At 42.6% G+C, this 23592-nt stretch overlaps 2 protein-coding genes across 5 annotated transcripts; one reads left to right on the top strand and one right to left on the bottom strand.

Annotated features, from left to right (window-relative positions):
- Positions 1 to 66: 66 nt before the first annotated feature.
- On the bottom strand, positions 67 to 5185 carry cbll1 (Cbl proto-oncogene-like 1, E3 ubiquitin protein ligase). Of its 2 annotated transcripts, none has more exons than XM_076722920.1 (6): positions 5124 to 5185; positions 3909 to 4073; positions 2992 to 3098; positions 2603 to 2686; positions 2372 to 2445; positions 67 to 2213 (listed from the first exon to the last, which is right to left on the bottom strand). In XM_076722920.1, exons 1-6 carry the CDS (start codon positions 5134 to 5136, stop codon positions 1196 to 1198), a joined length of 1461 nt encoding a protein of 486 aa, XP_076579035.1. In that variant the 5' UTR covers positions 5137 to 5185; the 3' UTR covers positions 67 to 1195. The 2 variants fall into 2 exon arrangements, with proteins under 2 accessions (XP_076579035.1, XP_076579034.1); XM_076722919.1 differs by having other exon boundaries at positions 73 to 2213; positions 3909 to 4076; positions 5124 to 5153.
- A 1152-nt stretch (positions 5186 to 6337) lies between these two features.
- ppp6r2a (protein phosphatase 6, regulatory subunit 2a) lies at positions 6338 to 22255 on the top strand. Of its 3 annotated transcripts, none has more exons than XM_076721837.1 (24): positions 6338 to 6461; positions 10352 to 10521; positions 11303 to 11557; positions 12095 to 12281; positions 12482 to 12619; positions 14444 to 14509; positions 14629 to 14741; positions 15168 to 15281; positions 15454 to 15580; positions 15923 to 16075; positions 16547 to 16771; positions 16902 to 16966; positions 17190 to 17305; positions 17394 to 17479; positions 18469 to 18549; positions 18661 to 18758; positions 18909 to 18966; positions 19116 to 19243; positions 19344 to 19468; positions 19562 to 19703; positions 19906 to 19994; positions 20112 to 20295; positions 20686 to 20793; positions 21570 to 22255. In XM_076721837.1, exons 3-24 carry the CDS (start codon positions 11331 to 11333, stop codon positions 21616 to 21618), a joined length of 2679 nt encoding a protein of 892 aa, XP_076577952.1. In that variant the 5' UTR covers positions 6338 to 6461; positions 10352 to 10521; positions 11303 to 11330; the 3' UTR covers positions 21619 to 22255. The 3 variants fall into 3 exon arrangements, with proteins under 3 accessions (XP_076577952.1, XP_076577951.1, XP_076577953.1); XM_076721836.1 differs by having other exon boundaries at positions 6338 to 6763; XM_076721838.1 differs by having other exon boundaries at positions 6346 to 6423.
- The last annotated feature ends 1337 nt before the right edge of the window (positions 22256 to 23592 follow it).

Raw genomic sequence — 23592 nt, 5'->3', positions numbered from 1 at the left:
CAACTGTCTCCTGGAGGATCCTTTCAAAAAGAAGATGCGCTCACAGACCACATGCGACTGCTGTTAAATAGTGTACTATTTTAATCTGCTGTACTCACATACCACAAGACATATTGTAATTTAGTTTTTCTGCTAAATAGACTTGTTTTACTTTGAAATTCTGGTTTAAGTCTATTGAAGTTCATTATGATTTTTACATCCAGTCTTTGTTGTCATAGGAGTTGTTACACTCTACTGCAATGTCACTTTTTCATGCTGTTTCTTTGATAAAAACATTTAAGAATAAATGCAACGTTTGCTATAACAAAGGGTGTTAAACATGTTCATTGTGTCAATCAAATGAATCTTGAAAATCTGCAAGTGTGTGGCATCTAGATGGTTAAAACCAGCCCTCACCATCGGCAGGTTTGACACCTGACACCTGAATGCAAGCTAAACGTTCAGACTAAGATAAAAAAAAAGATGGAAAAAGTGACGTGTCGCGCAAGGATTTAAAGGAATAACCTTTAGACAAACATCCAAAGTGTGTACGTGACAAAATGATCCAAAGACAAACAGCTGCCAAAGTGTCAGCTAATCCCTGATAAACAGGAAACACAGCGTCCTTTCAGATTTACTACACCAGATAGCATGAATGCTGGGCAGTTTTAAGTACTAATCTTGGATTAGTTTGATGTTCACTGAAAAGCAAACTGACAGACACATGAGAAGAATTACTAACTCAACTTGGGTACACGAGGTATCAAAGAAACCGACAAAATTATTAGGTTAAAATCCTATTGCTCTTCATGACCTCCAAACCAAACAAAGCAGCTGGTTATCCTTCGTCAGTTGTCATATCAAACAAAGATGAGATGCAAATGTTCTGTTAAAAATTTATTGAGACGTAGTTGGTGTCTTTCAATGAACAGTACATATGGGTGAAATCAGCTGACATATATACAGAAATATTAACCATACGCTATTAAAAAAAAAAAAGGGGGGACATTCCTGCACTTCTCCAAGTCTATTGTATGTTCAGCAGGAAGTTCAGTACACTTAACTAAAATGTGCAGCACATACACATTTGCTTTGGGGCAGTTTTATCAAAATGAAAGTCCTACATCCTGTAACCCTGAGGTTTACTATCACATTATCAGACAAGTGGTATGGAACAGAATGACACAGACTGTTGCCCATTCATTCAGTTGGCAGTTTACTGATAATAAGGCCGGTAGCGGCCCTGATCTGGGTGGTGCGGTCCAGGCATCTGGCCCTGGGGAGGAGGGCCCTGCATTCGTGGTGGAGGGGGCCCTCTTGGAGCAGGCCACATTCCAGGACTGAGCCCTCCTGGCTGGCTGAATGGGGGACTGAGGGTGCCCTGGTCTTCAGGGAACTGCTGCATGGAGTTTGGGTTATAATGATGAGGTGGAGGGGCATTGACAGGGGGGCCACTGTGTTGTGGTGGAGGTCCTGGGTGCGGGTGGTTCATATAGGGCGGCATCTGACCCATGATGTGCCCTGGCGGTGGAGTGATCGGTGGGGGAGCTGTGGACATGGGGGGTGGAGGGGCCTGGTTGTACACCATGTGTGGTGTCCCAGTGGCCTGGGAAGGATGCTGCATGGGGTGGCTGATAGGAGGAGGTGGGGGAGGTGGTGGGCCGAAGTGCTGCTGCGGTGGTGCCATCATGTGGTGAGAGTGGGACACTACAGGTGGCTGACCAGGGTAGTCCCCAGGGTGGTGGTGGGGCGGCTGAGCAGGGCCGGGCCCACCTGAGTGTTGTTCCCGAGAGGAAGAGGAGTCATCTTGGATGGGTACGGTGATGAGATTACTGTGTTTACGGGTTGTTACCGTGGCAATGCGGAATGTCTCAGGGCCAAGAGCGGAGGTTGGGGGCGGGGCTTCGTGAGCAGAAGGTGGGGGCGGCTGACTGTAGGGGTCATGACTGCTGTGCTGGAGCGGGCTGGTGAGGTGAACATGGTTTTTGGGTAAGTGAGGTGGATGCACGCGGAACCGGTCAGGGACCTCGGATGAAGGGGGCAGGTGCACAGGCTCCTGGCGGCCAGAGGAAGACTTGGCTGCCCTCATGTGGCGGTGGTTGACATGGGCCTGCAGGTCTCGCTGGGACAGGTAGGTGCGCTTGCAACCCGGGACAACACTGCACATGTAGAGGGAACCACGCTGGCACTGCTCGATGCGCTGCACTGGGTCTGTGCAGTTGTACAAAGTGAGGCTGGAAACACAGGGACAAAAGTTCAGTAACAATAAGCAGGAATAAAACACAAGGAGCAGCTGAGGAGCGACATTAATGCTATGTACCCTACTGTGAGAAAAATTGCAATATTCACCACAACACATTTAAACAGTTAAAATGTCTCTCGAAGAGCTCACCCAGGGCACATCTTTTCTCCTTTCTTCTCATGGAGCAAAGCACAGTCGTAGCAGAAAACATGTTTGCATGGGATCTGAGGAGTCAGGCGGAGGAGAAGGAGTTAGTGTTACACATCAACATTTCTCTGCGACTGCCTACAGAGGAAGGTCAGTTTGACAAAATAAGATCAGATCATCCTTTATTGATCCTCCAGAGGAGAAATTAATACATAAACACATAGAAATACATACCATCCGGCCATATAGCTGAATAGGAAGACCACATTTATCACAAAAGTGAATTGGTACTTCATCCCGTTCTCCAATCAAATTTAACTGTTGAGGGAGGGGAAAAAAACACGTTAAATTCCATGAAAACACACTCAAATGCACTTATTAGGATATCATTAACACTGAGGATTTGTCTAATTTTTTGCTTGCTCATTGTTTTAGGCTGAATCTGAGAATTCCCCACAAATGGGAAGATAATTGTTGAAACCAGTCCGACATGGCTTTTCTGAGCATCTGCAGATGAGACACCCTGCACTGTATGGCTGACATTAGTGAGAAAGTGTTATTAATATCCATTTGAAAGCGCTGTATGGACTGTTGAGTCGTTTCACTCCCCAAAGGTGATTTACCTTATAGTCCCAAAACAGTGCCTGGGGGAATCTCCTCTGATTTGCGAACACATCACCAGCTTTAGCTCCACAATCAAACCTCTCCTCCTGCTTGAAGCCAAAGTTATCTGTAAGAAGAAAAAGAAAAGTATTAGTGACTGAGGCTGCTCTGAAACCCAGGCAAGTGGGGATCAATAAGTCTAATTCAAGTGTTCCAAAAGCAGTGACCAAAGCCTGGGCTGGGACCAAATGTCACCTTATTGATAATTATAAAGGAAAACTACATGGTGTCACCATAGTTTTGATTAAAAAAAAGAGGGTAGACTATCAGTAACTGAGCAACAGTAATCCCAGTTTATATCTTGTATCAAATATTACACATCCTCCCAATTAGGTGGTGTGCCATATATTGTTCAAAATAACATCTGTATGGTTTTCAATATACTAAAAATTCATATTGTGATTTTCAGACCGCAACAACAAGCATGGCTGGAAGCGAAAGTAACATTGTTACCAGCTCCACATGGACATGTGGTCTCAGCCTGACAGCGCACTACGTAAGCAGTGAATGGAAGCTGTGCAGCTCCTGCCTTGAGATGAGCTACTTGCCCATTGACCACACAGGACACAATAATAGCAAATGGTTTGAGGAAGTTTCTCCATTCAAGGCATCTCAAAGAAGACAAACAGGCATGTGTGACAAGGGATAGTGGGGCAAACGCTGTCAAAACTATTGTGCTGAATTCCTGGATGACTAACACACTTCAGCCATTGTGAGCCTGGGCTGCTATGTGTAAGTCTTAGTTTATTTTTGCTACCTTTGCGAAATTCTCATAAACTTTAAATATGCACACTGTCTGAGTCCCACTAAGAATGCTGTCTTTAAGGTACTTAACACGTGGTGCTAAGAGACACAGTGTACTGCAGGCTGTGCCTACCATTTTCTCCAGCCTCACTTTTAGGTGGCCTGCTAGTGGGTCTCTGGGTGCGGGGCTGAGGTTTGCTCCTTAAGGGCTGCTTGGATATCAGTTTGATGGGGATTCTTCTGCGAACATCTGGGCCACCCAAAGTCCCAGAGCCGTCGCTTCCTTGAAGATCATTGTCTGCTGGGGAAAAGGGTAATGTTGAAAAACTCACTTTGCAGTCAGTTTAGAACAGGCTTTCAAATCAATACTCCCCAACATGTCATACAACAAAGACTCAAAGGACATGCCAACATTTTGTTTGTGTTATACCAATTTGATATCATTTTTTACAAATGATCAGTATAGATTAACTTAAATGACCAACTCAGAGCAACTCAGTGTGTAGTTTCTAGTGATGGATCTTGCTGAATGAATGAAATTAAGTATACCTTTTTATAGAGACAGACTTTTAGAATTGACTTGCAGGAAGGCAGGGCGTGTGATAGTTATAGGTATGAGGTGGGAACTACATTACATCATCATCAATCCATTGTTTTGCTAGGAATGTAACTAAAGGACAGATTTTGGAGAAAATCCTCGCTGTCAAAGTCCTGGTAGACGAAGAATGATACTTGAGTTAGTAACGCTTCATATGGTCCTGTAACTTTGGATAACTAACTAAAGTTACGAAGTCGAAATTCATTTATTACGACCTTAGCAGTCATGGTTTAAGATTAAAAGACAAACAGCTGAGGGGAATGACTCACGCGTTTCACAAATACACTGAAGGCATGTTATTAGTTATGCCAGCTCTTACATCTTAACTAGCTTAAATAGCATTATGCTAACGTTGGCCAGGTTGCATTCGCGCCGCAAGTCAATCGCAGCAAGCGGTTACGGTTACAAACATGTCAAAAATGCGGTGTTGCCATTTAATATCATAACTGTGTAGACTCAGTTGCTACATTGCATGTGACCTTACAGAATCACTTCACGTTAACTTTTGATGAACAGAAGTGCTGTAGCATTACTCCACCGTTAGCCTGTTTTTAGCTAGCGTTAGCCTGGACCATGCTAGCTTTAACGCTGCTCTGGAAGGTAACAGAAAGCCGTAGCAAACATGTCCACTGAGAGTATGATATGTTGTTGTCTGGAGTGCTGGTACAGCAACAGCTCTAACTGCGTAGTGAACAATATATCACATAAAAGAACTTTGCTAATGTCGGCCCTACTTGGCTTTTTGCTTACCGCTTTGGTCCATGATCCAACGAGTGAACACAATGCATTGTGGGATACATGAGGAGACGAGGAGAAGAGGTGAAGGGAGAGGAAAGGAAAGAAGGGAGCAGGAAAGAACATAAGAGCGGAGAACGACGAGAATGGTGTCAGAAAGAAATATCAGCACATCACGAGTAAAAGCTAAGTTATCATTCAGTTCTTATAGAAATGTATCATAGCTTAGAGTCAGTTAGGTGGAATATAAACAGGTTCAGGTGGGAATTGAGGATTTTTAATACTGCTACGTAAACACGTACTTTTCAGCACTTTTCTTTTCACATATCATTGATATTTTCCTGACGATGGGGAAAAACAGTTGTAACAATTTACTTTAAATGCTCTGATATATGCAAACAAAGCAAGGCTAAAAGGAATTCCAATGTTTTACGCAACTGAGTTCTTAATTGTGTAATTAAGTATTCACTACTTAATACTGAAATTGAAATCCACTTTGCTGCAATGAAATATTTTATTTTATTATTTTATTTAGAAAACTTTCAAACTATGCGCAATTTAAAAAAAAACTTCACATCAAGTTCACAAAGTAAAATATTCATGTTTCTCAGTTTTAGGTGATAAATTTCGGATCTAGAATTTCGAGTCCGGTCACATTTTTTGTTGAATTTGTGAACCTCACTCAAACTTGAAAATCTGGACTACCGTGGCTGAAGGAAATCGATCAGACCTTTGAGCTACTAGGTTGCATTCTGTCAGTCATATGACCTAAGAAAGATAAGCTCAGGTGCATGCCTGGAAAACTTTGCAACCTGAATTTTCTGTCACAAATTGAAAGAGGGGAACCTCATATATTCAGATAGATGGTTTTCAAAGTAAAACAGTTCAACGCTATTTGTTCAGCGACAATTACATTTCAACCATGACTTTTATTTGCATATAAAATTCTAATTATTAGAGGCTTCCTTTGCTCCCATACTCATGACTTCTGGTGGATATTTGTCATTATTTTGGCATTATGGACCAAATAAAAAAACAGTGTTTATTAATCAGTAATGAAAATAAATGGTGACTGCTGCAATTGAAACACCCCGCCTTTCAACCTACTTCACTTTACTGATTTTATTTTGCAAATCTGTCTGTCCTGTTCATCACTTTGCCAAATTCAGTGTGCACTGCACGAAGTCAATGCACGTCCCCGTGTAGGTCTACTGCGCGCTCCCGTAGCCATGTCGCCATTTTGATTCGAAAAATATGACTGAGTTTTTCCTGCTTTGTATGCTAAACTTAGCCCCGCGTTTGAATAACTTTGTCCGTGAGTACGAATAATACACTCCATATTTATAATAACAGGTAACGTAATTGCTATTAATATCTAGTAACCATTAATGTTGGGGAACCGTTCATTTGATAGACTTGAAAGCCACATTTGACTAACGTTTGCTAAGTTGAGCTAGCTAACAGTAGCCTGTGCTGTCGCAGACTGACCCTTCAAAACAAATCACTATTCGCTCACAGGCTAATGTATGTTAGCCAACACGGCTAGCTAATAGTTAGCTGGAAAGCTAGTGACTTAGTAGCTGGCTGCTTGACGAAAAAGTCCACCAGCAACTTAATACAGACGGAAGGAATAGCAGCGGACTTTAAATCAAAGGGTAAGTTTTGGACGGAAAGATCGTAATGAGTTTGAGCAAATAGCAAACGTTACTTTGCTGCTGCATCGACAAAGTTGAACCTAAGTTGGAGAGCCATTTAAGTTGGCTAAGTCAGCTCAGTACACGTTAACTGTTAGTAGCTAATTAGCTTACGTGCTAATCAGAGGAAAGGAGGAACTACCGTTAACGTTAGCTAAATTGTTTGCTAACTTGATAATTTGGTGCCCAAAAAAGCGCTAGTTAGCGTTGATTAAGACCCAATGTTGAGTAATCTGCTAACTTTGTCAATGGAATATGTGAAGCTGTTAGATCATTTAACGCTAGGTAATAGTCGCTAAGTTACCTTTAATATTTATAGTTGGGTGCCATCGAAATAAAGGTAACTTATCTAACTACTAATATGTTCTTTATTATACTGCACACCTTTTAAAAGTTCAGTATTGCTTAATAACTAACGTTAAAGAGCTAAGGACTTAACTCAGTCCTGTTCTTGACTGCAGCCATTCGGATCTGGCTAAGGCCAGTAGCAACGACGCCTTGCTGAGCTACTGAAATCAAGTAACCTCACACACCGTCTAGGTTACTTTGTACATTAGTTACCGATGGATATAAAGGAAAGGGACCTCGTGTTAAAACGACGGAATGTAATTAGGAGTGAGGATTGTAGTGAAAGTACTGTAAATACGTTGTTTTTAAAAATTTCTACTACTTGGTGGTGGCACCTCCACTGGAGTTGAAGTAAACAGAAATCTGAGCTCCTACCGCAAGTCAGTTGATGTGCACTTCATGCCAAGGCCATGGCGGCTCAGTTTACATTTCTTTAGCCACACATCAGTGTGTGTCTCTCATTGTTAGACAGTCCTAACAAATATGGGCCCCTCACATAAAAAATATTACAAGCCAGGGATGCAGATGCATATATATAAGTATGTGTTTTGTTATTGTTTGAAAAGAAATTGATGTATCATTAGCTGTCACATGTCCTCACTTCTCATGTTATCAAAGTCTGAAGCAATGGCTTGTTTTTATTTGATTGCAAACATACCAAAGGTGATCAATAATTTGAATGGAATAAGCACCATGAACTCATATTCATGCATTTGTATTAGTATTATTAAACACAAGTAAAATCACTAGACTTTATTCACATAAAAAAGTGTCAATGTTTTGGGACCATCGTCTGTGTACCAAACATTAGATCCAGGTCTGTTCACCTAGTTTTAAAACTTCCTTGCATCTCAGTGCAAGTAATCAGCAACAGGCTGAGCAAAACTGTATGGTTTGTTAGTCCTTTTGAATCGCACTGTTGCAGATTGGTCGATTATTTTTAGTTCATGTTGTATGAGGTATCTACAGTAGTACAACATGCACCACTACATGGCCAATGGTGTACTGTAAGTATCTAGTATAACATGATAAACATGCAGTCGCAAAATACCAGGTTCATCTTTATTTTCATTCAGTGAGTAGAGAACTCCTGTAAAAGTGCAGGTGGAGTTTCCTTTTGCTTGATTTCACTGCTATTTAACTTGCCCAATTGCAGACTATTGTTAGCTGACAGCATCCACATGTATGCCCTTTATATGTGCCATTGTTCCTCTTTTCATCGTCCGTTATATGTGCCAGTAGACTGTTTTTGTTGAGGTTGCCTCTGGTGGGTTCTATTTTGGATATAAAGTCAAGCATTTGCTTTCCTGCTCAGTGTCCACAGGGAGCGTTCAGCAGGTTATTATTGCACTTGTGTACTCTGTAAATGTATGCCAGATGGACGCTGCTGCTGCATGTGCAGGCATGGGTCCTCCCTAGGAAAAAAGGAAAAGAAAAAGGAGGAAGCACTTTTGATTTCCTCCTTCAGTTTTACTTCCATGATCAACAGTTGATGGCGTGTTGTTCAGGGAGACATGGTAGCTTTGACAAAGCCAGAGGACGTTACTGTTTTTTGTCACCTCGGTGTCTTTGGTTGTCTAGATTAGCTGCCACAGTAACCACATGAGGAAAAACAAACTAAACATACTTGCATAGTCACAAAAGCGTCAAATATTTGTTTGCCATCATTTAAGATGCATTACTGCCATCTGATTGCAGGCACAAAGAGTCCAATGCAGTGCTTTAGGTTAGCAACTGACAATTATTTTATTGTTGGTTAATCTGTTGATTATTTTCTTGATTAATCGATTAGTTTTTTGGTCCATAAAATGGTGAAAAATGTCAATCAATGTCTCTCAAAGCCTAAGATGATGTCCTTAAATGTCTTGTTTTGACCAAAACCTAAAGATATTGAGTTTACTGTCACAGAGGAGTGAAGAAACCAGAGAATGTGCACATTAAAGAAACTTCTTGTTTCCCTAAAAAAAATCACTCAAACTAATAAATTGATTATCCAAATACTAGTTGGTGATATTCTTTTCTTTAATAACACAACTGCAAAGATTAGGCCTGTGTTAGTAAAGTAATATAAAGACATTTGACAGCTGGATATAAGCATTAAGAAAATACTGCTTGCAGTGTTGTATCTGTGTTGGACGTGGTTCTTAAAGAAATGAGGCAAGTGCTAGCAAGGCCTGTTGAGATGTTGTCTGAAAAGGCGGTGTTTTAGCCTCCGCTACTGTGGAGCCAGTTAACATATGGAAACACTGTTTTATTGCTATTTTGTTCATTAAAGTGAATCATGCATTCTGTAAATTTGACTTGTATAGATAAATATTACATCATGGTCCTCTCTAACATCATTAGCTATCAGTTGGAAAGGCACTCAAGGCCACAACTTCTAAATAAATAAATAGCAAAAATAGATAGCAGAAATGTCAGTAATGCTTCCCACTCAGACCTGTTAATAATTCCTCAACAAGTGCAGCTTGTGCTCATTTATACAGGGCAGGTACAGTGAACTGACTAAAATACACACATGAAGGCATATATAGCAGGGTGCATGCACTTTGACCATGTGTTTTAAATCCTGCATTCTCTAGACTGACTTTGTTCACATATCTGCAGCAATAAACACTCCTGTAGCATTAGTTACTGCTTTGGCACAGGGAGGAGAAGGACTCGCCCTCCAGTCTGTTTATGTCTTGTTCTGCTAATTGACACATTCATGTGATTTTGTTTTAATGACATGTTTGAAGTTTTCCCACACACATACCTTAATTAAGCTGAAGAATATCTGCATAGAATTTTCGTCCGATCTGCTAATCTTTATGGATTTGTGCTGTAACTTACCAGGATATTGTGATGCTCCTGTACAGTTGATCTAAATGTCATGGGAGGACCTTTCAGCTCTGGTCTCTCATTTGTGTTTGTCATACAGATGGCAGCAGTACTACGTGCATTTGAGTAACCTGGATAGCCACTTAACCTAAAACTTTCTGGGTAAAACTTGCACTTTAGAATTTCTGCATTCGAGTACCAAGTATTGCACCCTGGTCTGTAGGACAACACACCTTCACAATGGTGCAAAACATACATTATCACTTGTCATGTATGCAGTATGCAGATGTAAAATAACTTCAGAATGACATGTGAACACGGTGTTGTAAAATCTTGTTGCACAGCTGATTAATAATCTCTGCTGTTTTTCGTGTCGTGTAGGTTATGGTGAGCCTCTCAGCGTCTCATCTCCTAAAGAGGCCTGCATTTTAAGAGGAGACCCATGCTGATAAATGCCAGGCCTCACTACACTCTCTGTCGTCTGCACAAACACAAATGCCTGCCTGCCCGTGGGGGAGGTCTGATTAAATATATCCACATTTCATCCACTGGTATGTGTGAGCACTTTGCTGTTTGGCATTTTCGTCTTTGTGATTGTATGTGTGATGTACTTATGGCTACATTTACCTGTACCACAAGAACCCAACTAAACCAGGTTTATGAGTTGCATGTAGATCTATTAAATTCTAAACTTATGTTTAAATTGTGGTGAACACAGTTTGATTTGTGACTGAAGACATCACCTCCACCTGTCACGATATTGGAGTTACCCTCCAGTATGTAACCAGAGGCTCAGTTCTGTTATTTTAATGATGTTTACTTTTGCAGGCATTAGCATGCAAATGTAGAGGAAATATTGGCTGTTCTTTATAGTTTTACATGTAAGATCCAAACAGTAGAGCGCATGTTCCTGAGAAAACGTCCATAAAGTCTTCATGAAAGTATAAACTTGGCCAAAATGACCTACATTAATGCAGCATAAATTGGAATTCTCAGTGTTTATGTGATCATAAGTAATGTAATTCAAAAGTACTGCAATTCCTGTAAGGACATTTTGCAAGTGATAGTGCTATGTTATTATTCCAGCTATTATTGGTTTAATCCTCTGGATTACATCTTTGTTTACATCATTTTTCTTTCCTGCTTCCTTCCCCACCTACGCATCCAATCTTCCCTTCCCTTTCCCTCCCCTTTCTTTCATTGTTCTTGTCACTACTGGGCCTCTCTGTGTTCCCTCATCCTCCTCCAACTCTGTGTTGTTTTTGTTTTTTTTTTATCCCCCCCCCCCCCCTTTACCTTGCCTCCTGATCACTCTTCCGTCCAACCGTCCAGGGCTGTGTCCCCTGTCCCAGCGGCCATCATGTTTTGGAAGTTCGATCTGCACACCACCTCCCACATCGACCAGCTGCTGGACAGGGAGGACGTGACGCTGAGAGAGCTGATGGAGGAGGATGACGTCCTGCAGGAGTGCAAGGCCCAGAACCGTCGGCTGCTCCTCTTCCTCTCCCAGGACCACTGCATGCAGGAGCTGGTCAGCCTCATCACCACAGAGCCGCCTGCTGACCTGGAGGAAAAGAGTCGCTTTAAGTGAGTTTTCATTTTCATCAGATGAAGACATCAGGGAAGCACGAGCTTAACTCAGATCCTGTTCTTAGTTCAGTTTTTTAGACAGATATGCAAAATATTGTAGGTATATAAAATAAATAATATAAATATGATAAATGCCCGTTTGACAGAAATTATGAGATAAATTGAATAAATTAAAAATTTAATACTAAATGTGCTGTTCTTTATCTGCAATATTGTTGGACCTGGTATAATTAATTTTGATTATGAACATGCATTAAAATCATGTATTGTCATTGTGTACTTTTTATTCATATTTCGTCTGAAAAAGAGAAAATAACAGAATAATTTGTTATAGAGTTGTAGCTATTGGTTGTGTTTAGTTCCCCTTCCTGCTCCGATTTGATGTATTTGTTACATCCTAGTACAATATCTTTGATTTATTGTAATCAAATTGGGTTTCACCTCTTTTAAACATCAAGGCTCAGGCCATCAGAAAACATTTCAGAAATGCCACTTAAAATAACATAAATTAATACAGACTCTTTTTTTTTTAAGGTTTCCCAACATCGCTTGTGAGCTCCTGACATCAGATGTGTCCATTATAAACGATAAGCTGGGTGGGGAAGAGTCTCTCCTTGAGATGCTCTATCACTTCCTGGAGCAGGACCCGCCCCTTAACCCGCTACTGGCCAGCTTCTTCAGCAAAACCATCGGCAATCTCATTGCCAGGAAAACCGAACAGGTATGCAGAAAATGATCATGAAAGGGTTTCTTGATTAGACCATGTAAATGAGGAAAAGAAGTGCTGGATAGCAAAAACTTACATACAGTACAAAGCAGAAGTGTGGTAATTTGGAAAACTAACATGTTAAAGATGACACATTCAGCCAACTTCGCTCTGCTATTTGAACCCAAAAGTAATGAGCACTTGATGTTTTCCAGGTGATTTCCTTTCTAAAGAAAAAGGAAGGCTTCATTGGTCTGGTGCTGAAACATATTGACGCCTCTGCCATGATGGACTTGCTGCTTCGCCTCATCAGTTGTGTGGAGCCTGCCCCCTTGAGGCAGGAGGTCCTCCATGTAAGCTCTCTAAATATGTTTTCGTGTACTTTCCATGAGTAAACACCAGCTAGGAGTGCGCCGTATACAGGTTTTGTCAACAATTAACATATTAAAAATAATGTGCTTTACCGTGGCAGTGATAACATGGAGGTAGAGGGCTACACACATACTCATAGAACTCGAGTTATATACAGTAACTACTATTGTCCTTGCTGTAATGCGGACTCTGATAACACAAAGATGCAAAGACTAACATTACGAGCAGTGTAGGCCAATTTCGCTGTTGTTGGCTGTAAGAACCAACACAAAAGTCTTCATCTAATCCCCACATACAAGGAAGTGAAGAACCAGTGGATTGACTAGATCGAAATATCCCCACAACAACAACAACAACTGGACAGCTCTTGCGCGACATGTGCATGCTAATCATTTTACTTAGGACTGCTATGAGGGCCATTACAAAGTGTCTCAAACCTGAAGCTCAAGGATGAATTCATCCGACCTCAAATTTAGAACCTGTAAGTTTTTGGGTTGGTTTGCTGTTTATGTTGCTGGTTAACCTGTTGGATTTGGTGCTAGCACGTTCCATGGCTAATTAAATAGTAGTAGCTTTGATGTAGGAAACTGGTTTGTCATGTTGTTTTTTTGTAGTATCACATTGCCAGAGCTAACGTTATCTCCACACTTGATTCTGCAACACAAGCTCAGCTGGTTTGGTTGATTCAGGAGAGCCTCCTCTGCAGCGTGCTCTGTCAGTCTGTGTGTCTGTTGCTACCGTATGTAAAGGTACTTGACAGACATGCCCTTTGGTACATTGACTTATATAATAAGCTTTGGGTTTTCTGCCAAAGTGCATTATGTTGGAATGCATTTCTGTCAGTGTTGCGCAGTTACTAGTTGATCTACATTTCTCAGTGTTGTGGTTGTAGCCTCGCTGTTTTCTGAGTCAAATAGCTTTTCAGCAGCTCAGCTTTTTTATTGATCAAGTATTGCAGTACTGTCCACACAAGATACATTTTCCAAAGCATATCTGGAGCTCAACTTTCTGCTGCAGTCTGAAATAAAACCTCTGAAGATCAGGAAATGACGCTGCCACCATGCACAGACATGTATGTGTAGCTGACAGAAGCGCTTATATATGATGCTGACATATCACATATCCTTGGGGTGATGCCTCAAACATCTCTGCTGCAGGGGAATACAGACACACAAGCTTGACTTGTTTAATAAGCTATCGAAAGTAAGGTTTTAGTCTGTTTATCAGTTTGGCAGACGGTTCTATTGATCACTGAGGTAGCGCTGACTTGGAATGAATTGGGTCAATGTTTAAAAAAAAAAATGCAGCTTTGATGTAGTAAACTACTTTTGCCATGTTGCTGGAGCTTAGGTCATTGCACATTCCAAGTGCCTTTCCCAACACTGGTGTCTGTTGCTGCTGTAGTAAATGTTCTTGACAGACATGCTCTGTGGTACATTGACTTTTGTACTTATACTTTGGGTTTTCTTCTAAATAAATACTTGTCTAGCTCTGAGAATGAATCACTTTACATTTAATACTTAACCTACATTATGGGTCAAGGTTCTCCCTCCAACACACACACAATCCTATACCTCATTAGAGATGTGTTGCCTTATGTTGTTAATCGAATGAAAAGAGGTAGAAACCTATGTTGAGTGAAGTATCGCTTTTGTTTTTGCAATGCTGTGATACAATACTGTCACTTTGAAAAAAGGAAAAGAATACTGTAATACAAATTTTATGTCATATTGTCCACCCCTAACACCAGCCTTTACAGTAGTAAGTAAAGTAGTATAACACCATTTGTTTTTTTTTCCCCCAAGTGGCTGAATGAGGAGAAGTTGGTACAAAGACTCACAGAGCTCATCCATACTGGCAAAGATGAGGAGGTGAGTGTCAGGCATGCTGGGAGTTACTGTCACGATGCTCCTGCTGTAATTCTGTACATGCCGCTTAAAAAAAGTCCTCTGCTCATTTCAATTTTCTAATTCAGTCATTTCCGTTTCAGAGACAATCAAATGCATCCCAAACGCTTTGTGACATCATCCGCCTTAGTCGAGACCAGGCCAATCAGATGCAGGAGAATATGGAGGCCGACCCACTATTGGCTGTACTGGAGTCGTAAGTTTACAGTGACTGTTGATTAAAGTTGCAGGAGGAGAAGTAAATGTCACCTGTGTGCAGTTGCTTGTGTTATTTGGAGTCAGTGTGTACTGACAAGCTGACCTTTATCTGGCTGCAGCACAACAGAAACAAAAAGCCCTCAGATTGGCTTTGTTTGATGGCCCGCTCGTCAAACATGTGTCCCATCTATTGTTTGTTTAATGCTGTCACTTAAATGATACAGTCTTTTCATGATTCTTTATACACCTGTTGAACAACTGTTCTATTTTTTTGTTTGAGTTAGTGCTTCCTCAGTATCAACAATAGCAAACAAATGGGACCACTGGTTGTCTGGCTTTAAGAGGGGAGCCCCTCATTAGCATGTCATCACCATCATCTAGTTTGGTTCTTAAAGCTGCCACTGTATGATCCTTTGTCTTTCAGGCAGGAGAGTGTAGCGCGGCTCCTTAAGAACATGTTCGAGGGCGAAAGGAGTGAAGCCTCCATCGTTAACGGAACTCAAGTGCTACTTACCTTACTGGAGACCAGGAGGTCTGGGTGAGTGTGTTTCCTGTCCTGTTTTTAACTGTTGGGAGCAGAGTTAATTTTAGTTCCTCTGGTTCCTCCACATGGTAAATTTGTATTGTATTTACTACAGAATAAAATACCATCAAATAGAACTTAATTACAAGTGTAGCATGCTAATGTTTTTGTCTGCTTGTCCTCTCAGGTTGGAAGGGCTAATGGATCTGTATTCTCAGGGTTATGAAAGGTCTTACACTGTCAACAGCAGTATTTTAAATGCCATTGAGCCCCATTTAAAGGACTTCCAGCAGCTTCTTCTGGATCCCCCCAAGGTAAAGCCAAGGAGCAGTGCCAAGCAAAGCAAAATACAGTCCAAACATAAGCGCTTAGACATTGTGTATTACATGATTGGTATTTCAGTGGTTTTGTAAAAGTGATCATAGGTAATCCCATCATTCTTAATAGTGTTTTCTAATGATTGACAGGTAGCACCTTTAGCTAATGCATCATATATCCTTATCTTTAAAAATACTGCAGTAGCTGATGGTGAATCGGCACTACGCACCATTAGACAACCTTGTTTTTCCTTTGTGATGCAATTTTAGCATTGAAACTCACTCAAATAACATTTTGTGACAGTACAGGTTGATGTGCTTTTCTCATTCCCTCTACAGAAAAGTGCAATACTGACGACCGTTGGCGTTCTAGAGCAGCCACTGGGGAACGCCCGCCTTCACGTGGCCCGTCTTGTGGCCGCCCTGCTGCAGACCAATGCCCCCAGTATCTGTCAGGAGCTCTGCAATCTTTCCACCATGAACCTACTACTGGTAGGCTAAGCCTGGCTTGAGTGTGGACTTTGAAACTCTGTAGCTGCTCTTTGTCATTGCACACATGAGTGAGTACGACGTGTTTGAGCTTTCTTGTGTTTTTAGAAGGATGCTTTGTCTGACTGTGTTTGTGTGTAGTGTCTGAACAAGTTGCATTAGATTTGCACAAGGTTGACCATGAGGCAGGGAAGCAGTGATTAGCTTATCACACCACCTGACCAAAGGGCAGAGGGTGTGACTTACTTGGAGCAAGTTCATATAAGGTCATCCAACATAGCGTGTAGTTCAACAGACAATGGATTCAAACCCTCTCCTGTCGCCTGGCTTAACAACATGATAGCACTGGACATTCAGGTGTTACCACTATGACTATTTTTAGGTAGGGCACAGAACATCATGGTGTTGCTGCTTTTGCATGCACTCTTCTGCTGCACGCCACTAACTTTGCTTTACATCCCTCTCTCTGATCAGGATCTGTTCTTCAAATACTCCTGGAATAACTTTTTGCACTTCCAAGTGGAGCTGTGTGTGGCGGCTATCCTGAACCACCCTTCCTCAGAGGAGCGGCCCAGTCCAGGCCTCCAGAACCACGATGGGAAGCCTGCAGCATCCAACCCTGAAGCGCAGGAGGAGGCAGGGGATACGGGCAGGACCAGTGACCCACAGACCTCCATCCACGCTACCCTCGTGGCACATGTAGGTGGCTTCAGCAGCGCGATGTTCTGAACTTGCCACTCAAAATGTCCTCTTCTGTTTGTTTTTGCAAGGTTTTGATGTTCTTTCTCCTTTGTTTCCACACTCCTCCATGTTTCCGTTGAACTCGCAGCTCTTCCAGAAGTGTCAGCTGGTACAGAAGATCCTTGACGCCTGGGAGGAGAATGATAAAATCCAGTAAGAATGTCTTACATCCATAGCATAGCTGTGTGCTCTGGTATACCTTTATGTATATCTTGTTAAATTTTTATTGTGCTACTAGAAAGCTAGAAATGTTTTGCGTTTTTATTCAGATTGAGTCTGCTAAACGTAAAGAGAAACGACAAGTGCAGTTGTGGTTTTGCAATGCAGTTATTTTCCCTCTGGAAGCTAATGGTTAGTATGTTCCTGTCAATCTCAGGGCTGAGGGCGGCACCAGGAGAGGCAACATGGGTCATCTGACCCGAATTTCCAACATGGTGGTCCAGAACCTGGAGAAAGGACCAGTACAGGCCCAGATCACTGACCTCATCAAAGGTTATCATAGACTACAAATAGTCCTCATTCCAGATGAGTTAGCATTTCACTGAAAAGTGAGTGTAAATGAAAATCCCTGCTTTTGCAGAGCTTCCAGAAGACTGCAGAGGTCGCTGGGAGAGCTTCGTGGACGAGACCCTGAGAGAGACTAACAGGAGGAACACGGTAGAGCTGGTGAGATATCGTTTAGATGTCGTTTCATAGCACTCAGCTTCTTGTGAATAGATAGATTGCTATTAACCTCCTCTCCTTTCCTCTTTGTCAGTTTAAGCCTGCGTTGTATTCATGACAGGATACTAGAGTTTAAGTGAGACAGCTTCCCCTCAGTGAAGGTCACAGGCTGCATTCAGATCTGATGATATGAAACTGAGGTAGACGTGTTTACTAATTCTAATGGATTTGCAGCATTGGAAGTAGTACTATTCAAAAAGAGTGTAAGTCTTTATTTCCATAGCTCAGTGGTGTACTGTGCTGGTGACAGAAAACCTCTTCTTGGGGGTGTTTTAGTCTCCCACAACACTGAAAGAAAGTGATCATGCCTCTGCGCCTGTGAGAGCCGCGACTCACGAACATGATATGCGAGGGAATTTCTTCACATCTGGCACAAGCGTTGACTTGGACTCAGCGATGAACTGATTAGTTGTTGGTGGTCAAAGGTCACTGTGACCACATGATGCACTTTTTTGACCATAACTCAAGAATTCAGATGCTAGTTATGACAACATTTCACACAAATGTCTCAAAGGATAACATTTTGAAGTGATGACATCAGGTCAAAGGTCAGCTTCACTGTGACATCGTAATGTTCTGCAGAAACTCTTTTCTGGCCATTACTCAACACCATCACTCAGGAACAGAAGGCAGATTGTGCTCATATTTCACATTTGGTCAGATACCGAGTTGGTGACACTAATCTTGAGTGTCCACCTTGAAACTGTGCTGATTGTATAGATCTTCTGTGCCGCCGGGTTGAAGATGTGTGTGAAGCCTCCATGGTTTCCAGTTTGTAGCTTCTTTACATCAACATCCATATGTGAAGCATTTGAAGCAATCGGTCCTCTGTACCCCTCTGGAAAAATAGTCTCTAAGTGAAGACAGCATGTTTTTCTTCTTGAACACTGTTAAAAGTTGATCAAACCTCTGATTTGATGTGTCTCCTGCAGGTAAGCACCCACAACATGCACTCATCTAGTGAGGATGACGACATGGAGAGCCCCTTCCCCAACGACCTGTCACTTCAGCAGGTAGGTGAAAACGAAGCGACACCTCGCGCCGCTGTTGCTTGTAATACTAAAGAAATATCCACCTCTACCAACCTCTTCTGTCCATAATGATATCACCTTTGACCTTCGCAGGCCTTCTCCGACTATCAGATCCAACAGATGACGGCCAACTTTGTGGATCAGTTTGGGTTCAACGATGAGGAGTTCAGTGAGCATGATGAAAATATCAAGTACGTAGTGAAAGTCTTACACAGCGCGTCGCCCTTTAAAGAATATTTAAGATTTGCTTCTCACATAACTCTGCATCCAATCCCCCAGACAACCTTACCCTCCAGGATGTTTGCTAACAGCTCCACTTTTCTCTTCTTCTCTTACCTTAGTGCCACATTTGACAGAATTGCCGAAATAAACTTCAATCTAGATGCTGATGATAATAGTGTAAGTGTTGTCCTCATCATAATATTACAGCTGTTTACCGTTGATGTCCCTACAACTACTGTTGATGTTGTTCAGTGTTTTAGTTTCTGCATATTGGCCATCTGTATATTAGGCACTGTCACAGACCTGAAGTGTCTGTCTCTACACAGGCCAATGCGGCTGCTTTTGAAGCCTGCTGTAAAGAGAGGATACGCCAATTTGATGATGCTGAAGAAGAAGAGGACATTTGGGAGGAGAAGGAGATGAACTATGCAACACAAGCTAAATCCAGAACAAGGTAAACCACGTGATGGCTTCTGGTTTTTCCTCTCCTCGCTGCAGTTGCTGTTAACAGTTTCATCTGTCATCAACCTCTATCTGATTTTACTGTCGTCCAGGTTTGGGGTCTCCCAGTCCTCAGAGGGAGGCTCCAGGAGCAGCATGGAGAATGGAGGGAGGGAGCGGGATCGCGGATCTGAATCTGATGAGGATGAGGACTCTGAACAGAACACATCAGATACAGGTAGGTTAAAGACAGCAGCTACTGTTGGGACCACATGTCATGTTAAGTGTTGAACAGCCCTCTAACTGAAGGCTCTCATCGTCTTGTTTCCAGGTCCAGGCTGGACAGCGAATTTCAGGGACTCTAGAGGGACAGCATCCCAAACCCCAGCAGGGTGGGACAGCTCACCCAGGGGTGGAGCAGAGACACAGGAAACTGGCTGGGCCAACTTCACTGAGTTCCAGCCGTTCTCTGGGTGAGAAGCAACCCTGTTGACCCAAATACATGTCAAACAAAACCTCCTGGGATGCTCTGCAATGGTTTAAGTTTCAAGACGAAGGCCAGCAGCTGTATCGTCTTATTGGATACAGACATAAAAAGTCAGACAAATGGAGATTCTGTGAAACCTTTCATTGCTTACAGCTCGTTAACATGCTTGTCTTGTGGATTTCGTACAGTACAGAGACTGATCCCCGGTGCAGCTCTCCTGTGGACTCGGGCAGCAGTGATACAGAAAAACAAGCCAAACAAAACCACGAGAAGAGCGGTGAGCATTTACCTCAGAGCTCAGCTCGCTCGCTGAATCCCGCTGAAGTCTGCTGGATGTCTTCAGTGCCCTGAAAAACACAACAAACTCATTTGTCTTTCATGTGTGTGCGCGCAGATGTTAGTGCCTCATCCGGTGATTGGCCGGTGGGAGAAGGGAGGAAGGCTCCTCTCGTGGCCTCAGACAGCAGCTCCTCCGGCGGATCCGACAGCGAGGAGGACGACAAAAACGCCCGCGCTCCTCCCCCCGCTGCCGCCACTGCAACCTGCGCCCCCGGCAACAAGACAGCTGACCTCAAAAGGTTTGCATCTCTTAGCCCCAAAAAGCGTCCGTTGACCAGTCCACTCTGCAGCCACACACAAAACGCTGCCCCGTGCGTGTGTAGACGTCTATATTTGAAACATAACTACCACATTGAGGTAATTATAGACTGGACTGGGATTTTCAAATTGCTGGATTCATTCAGTTTTGCCTTTCCCAGTAAAGTATATCCTGGTGCTCTGCACAGACTTGAGCTGAAACTCTGTTCAGAAAGTGTCCACACACGGTTCTCCAGGTTTACATGCAGCACTGTCACTCACACACATACACACACACGTCTAAACCAGCGAAATGAACTGCTGAAGCTGTACTGGAGTGTAACTGTGAGCGTCCGTGTGTGTGTGTGTGTGTGTGTGTGTGTGTCCTGCAGTGAGGAGAGTCCGGTGTCTCTGAAGAACCTGTCTCTGTCAGACCCTCCGAAAGCATCAGAGCAGCAGCCTGCTGAGGATTCACCTGTGAGCACACAGACTGACAGGAAGTAAGTGGCTGCCTGGCGACGGCGTGTGGAGGCTTTGAATAACTGACTGATGCTTTGTTAGAAAATGCTGACGTGTGGTTTGTGTGCACGCGTTCGCTCGGGTTTATCAGCAGCATAGACTGTGTGTTCATGATTTCTGGGACACGCATGGACATAGTTGACAAGTGGATGTCTAAAGGGTCGTTTTTGGAAAGTATCTGAAAGGAATACTTGATTGATCCTTTTCAAGTGAAAGTGCCAAACACAGCCCAGCTCTGTCTTCTCAGTGGAGGTGATTGGCTGCTTCTCTTAAGATGGAAAATTCACATTTAGACCGAACGATTAATTGATTGCTGCAGATTAAATGAGTGAGAAGTGAGCTTGTTCCTGGCAGGTCGTCTGTTCAGGATAAATTTGGGTGGGTAGAAGTGAAAAGACAGCACTCCATCATTACCACCATTGAGGTGCTCTTGAGCAAGGACCTCAAGGCCTGTAGGTGTGAATGTGTAACTGTCTGAATGCGATCAGGGTGTTTCTGAAACTCCCCTGAATAAATAAAGGTAAAAAACAAAGAATAGTCCCAGTCCTAGTTGACTCTGTGCAGGAAGTGGCTCCAGCTGTTTGACAGTTACTGCCGCTTTAACGTGTAAAAACATGTTTGTGCTGTGATGAGCCAACAGTTGCTGTGAGGTGAACTGACTTCAAACAGCTGTGTGTGATCCACACGCAGTTGATGCTGGTCTGTGTGTGTGTGTGTGTCTGTGTGTGTGTGACCGTTTCCTCTGTCGCCCCAACAGAGAGGAAACGCCACAGGCCCAGGAAGTGTCGGTGAATGGGCCGGTCTGAGCGCGAGCCGAAGCCGTCGCGACGGTGCCGCGGACTGTCAGGCCTCCTCCAGAGTGACTCCCCTAAAGAACCTCACTGCAACTACGGTGTTTTTAACCGAATCACTCTGCCACGTTATTGGACCTGGACACTGCCAATCAACACCAATAATGAGGTGGCGGAACATGTAAAAAAACAAAAAAAACAAAAAAAAACACAAACAAAAAAAAAAAGAAAAAGAAAAAGAAGAAAAAAATCCAACAGACAGGACGGAGTGCAGAGGAATCATCTTCAAAGCCTTTTTTTCCGATGTTGCACATAAATCTGTGCAGTTTTAATGTAGCAGCGACAGAGTCCGAGGGGGGAGGGGGGAGGGGGGGGTCGGTGGGGGGGTCACGTCATCATCCTTATTTTTTTATGTCCCGAAAGGTTTCTCTCCCACTCGTTCAAAGCTGTCGGAACCCCGTCTTTAGGGTCTGCCATCACCACCCCTGAATGGATAGCACAGGCTAACTTTTAACGATGCCTCAACAATAAATACCTTTTTTTTTTTTTTTCTTTTTTGGAAAACTTTTTTTTTTTTTTTTCAAGCTTAAGAAAAAGCACTTATGCAGCCATTTACTGTACATTATAGCACAATGTAAGTGTTCTACCCTCATCTCTGCTGGCTGTCTTCGCTGTCCTCTCACCCACATCAAGGTTTTTTTTAGCCGTTTTCTTTCCCTCTCTCTCTCGTTTTGGTTGCTGTTGATGAAACATCTCTTGTTGTCGTACATCACCAGGTGTCTGAATGTTTTAAAGGAGGGTCCGTTGAGGAGGAGGAGGAGGAGGTCGATGAACAGAGCTCTAATAGTATTACTGTCTTTTGCTCATGTGCAATAATGTCAATTAGCCATTTTATTTAAAAGTGAAATTCAGCATTACTTCTCTTAAAAGAACTCAGTCTAGCGTTGGAGTCTCATTTGGTGTCGGTTTGGGAAAAACAAAATTTGGATATAATCTCAATTTATCTTTCAGATTTTAAAAAAAAGTTTCTTTTTGTTTTTCTTTTTTAGTGCATGTATAACTGGTTCTCTGTTGACCTAGCTAGTGAGCTAAGACCTTCTGATTGTATTGACCTTTAAGTTCTTATTACTATTCCCCTTAAATCAACCAAACATTATCTACCTATATACAAATATTATCTACATTTAAAAGTAATTTTACAAGCAGTCTTGAGATTACTATTGTTGTCTGTTCCTTTTTTTTTTCTCTCTCTCTCCACCAAGCACTTACTCACAGGGCGAGAGTGGCATCTGGAGTGACGCTGTATGTTTTTTTTTTTTTTTTTTTTGTTTTTCCTCCCCTCTTTTTTTAAGATTTAATTTTATTTCTCCGAGCAGCAGATTGGAAAGAGGGCGGGTCTGGGCTCTGTGGAGCTCCAGGCCTCTTTGGTGTACCTACTTAAATCATTTGACAGCTATCAGGTTTTACGATCATTGTTAAAAAAAAAACATTGAAATTAAAAGTGTCTGGTCGACCACATTAATACCAAAAGCTTGGCTTTGCTCGTCTGATTGTTGCCTCTCTGATCCCGCTGAAGGCGTCCAGTTTAAAGGCCCCCCAGGTGTCCTCAGCTCCTAGAAGGATGATGAGAAGCCGTCTCACTCAGCTAGCAGCTGCTTCAGTGGTGTTTCTTGTAATGATGTTGGGAAGTCGCACATAAAGAGGTAGAAAGCAGCTCCTGCCTGCGACTGCAGCCCCTCACAGCAGAAATATGGCACTTTGCCTCCCAAACCTCAAAGGCCTGATGTGTTCACAGTGGGATCATCTGGATTTAAAGCTGCTCTGATCAGATTTTATATCCACAGTGGATGAAATGACTGAGAGGTTGTGAAAGGTGTCACTCATGATGATAAAGGCAGTTTGCCTCAAGCAGCTTCCAGCTCATTGTTTTGGTTTTTAAGGCCTGCAGTCTTACTGTTTTGCTTCAGTCTCATCTTCATCACGTCCAGC

Source organism: Chaetodon auriga, chromosome 22, assembly GCF_051107435.1.
Source record: "Chaetodon auriga isolate fChaAug3 chromosome 22, fChaAug3.hap1, whole genome shotgun sequence".
NCBI classification, from domain to species: domain Eukaryota; kingdom Metazoa; phylum Chordata; class Actinopteri; order Chaetodontiformes; family Chaetodontidae; genus Chaetodon; species Chaetodon auriga.
Note: the sequence above shows the minus strand (reverse complement) of the source record. Positions and strands in the feature narration are given on the sequence as shown.

Coding starts and splice junctions, on each gene's coding strand:
- cbll1 (XM_076722919.1), bottom strand. Junction 2,687..2,991: donor CACTGTTTTGGGACTATAAG/GTAAATCACCTT, acceptor CTCCCTCAACAG/TTAAATTTGATTGGAGAACG. Junction 2,214..2,371: donor GGAGAAAAGATGTGCCCTGG/GTGAGCTCTTCG, acceptor CTGTGTTTCCAG/CCTCACTTTGTACAACTGCA.
- ppp6r2a (XM_076721837.1), top strand. CDS start 11,331: ATGTTTTGGAAGTTCGATCTGCACACCACCTCCCACATCGACCAGCTG. Junction 15,581..15,922: donor TTCTTCTGGATCCCCCCAAG/GTAAAGCCAAGG, acceptor TTCCCTCTACAG/AAAAGTGCAATACTGACGAC. Junction 19,995..20,111: donor ACAAAACCACGAGAAGAGCG/GTGAGCATTTAC, acceptor GTGTGCGCGCAG/ATGTTAGTGCCTCATCCGGT.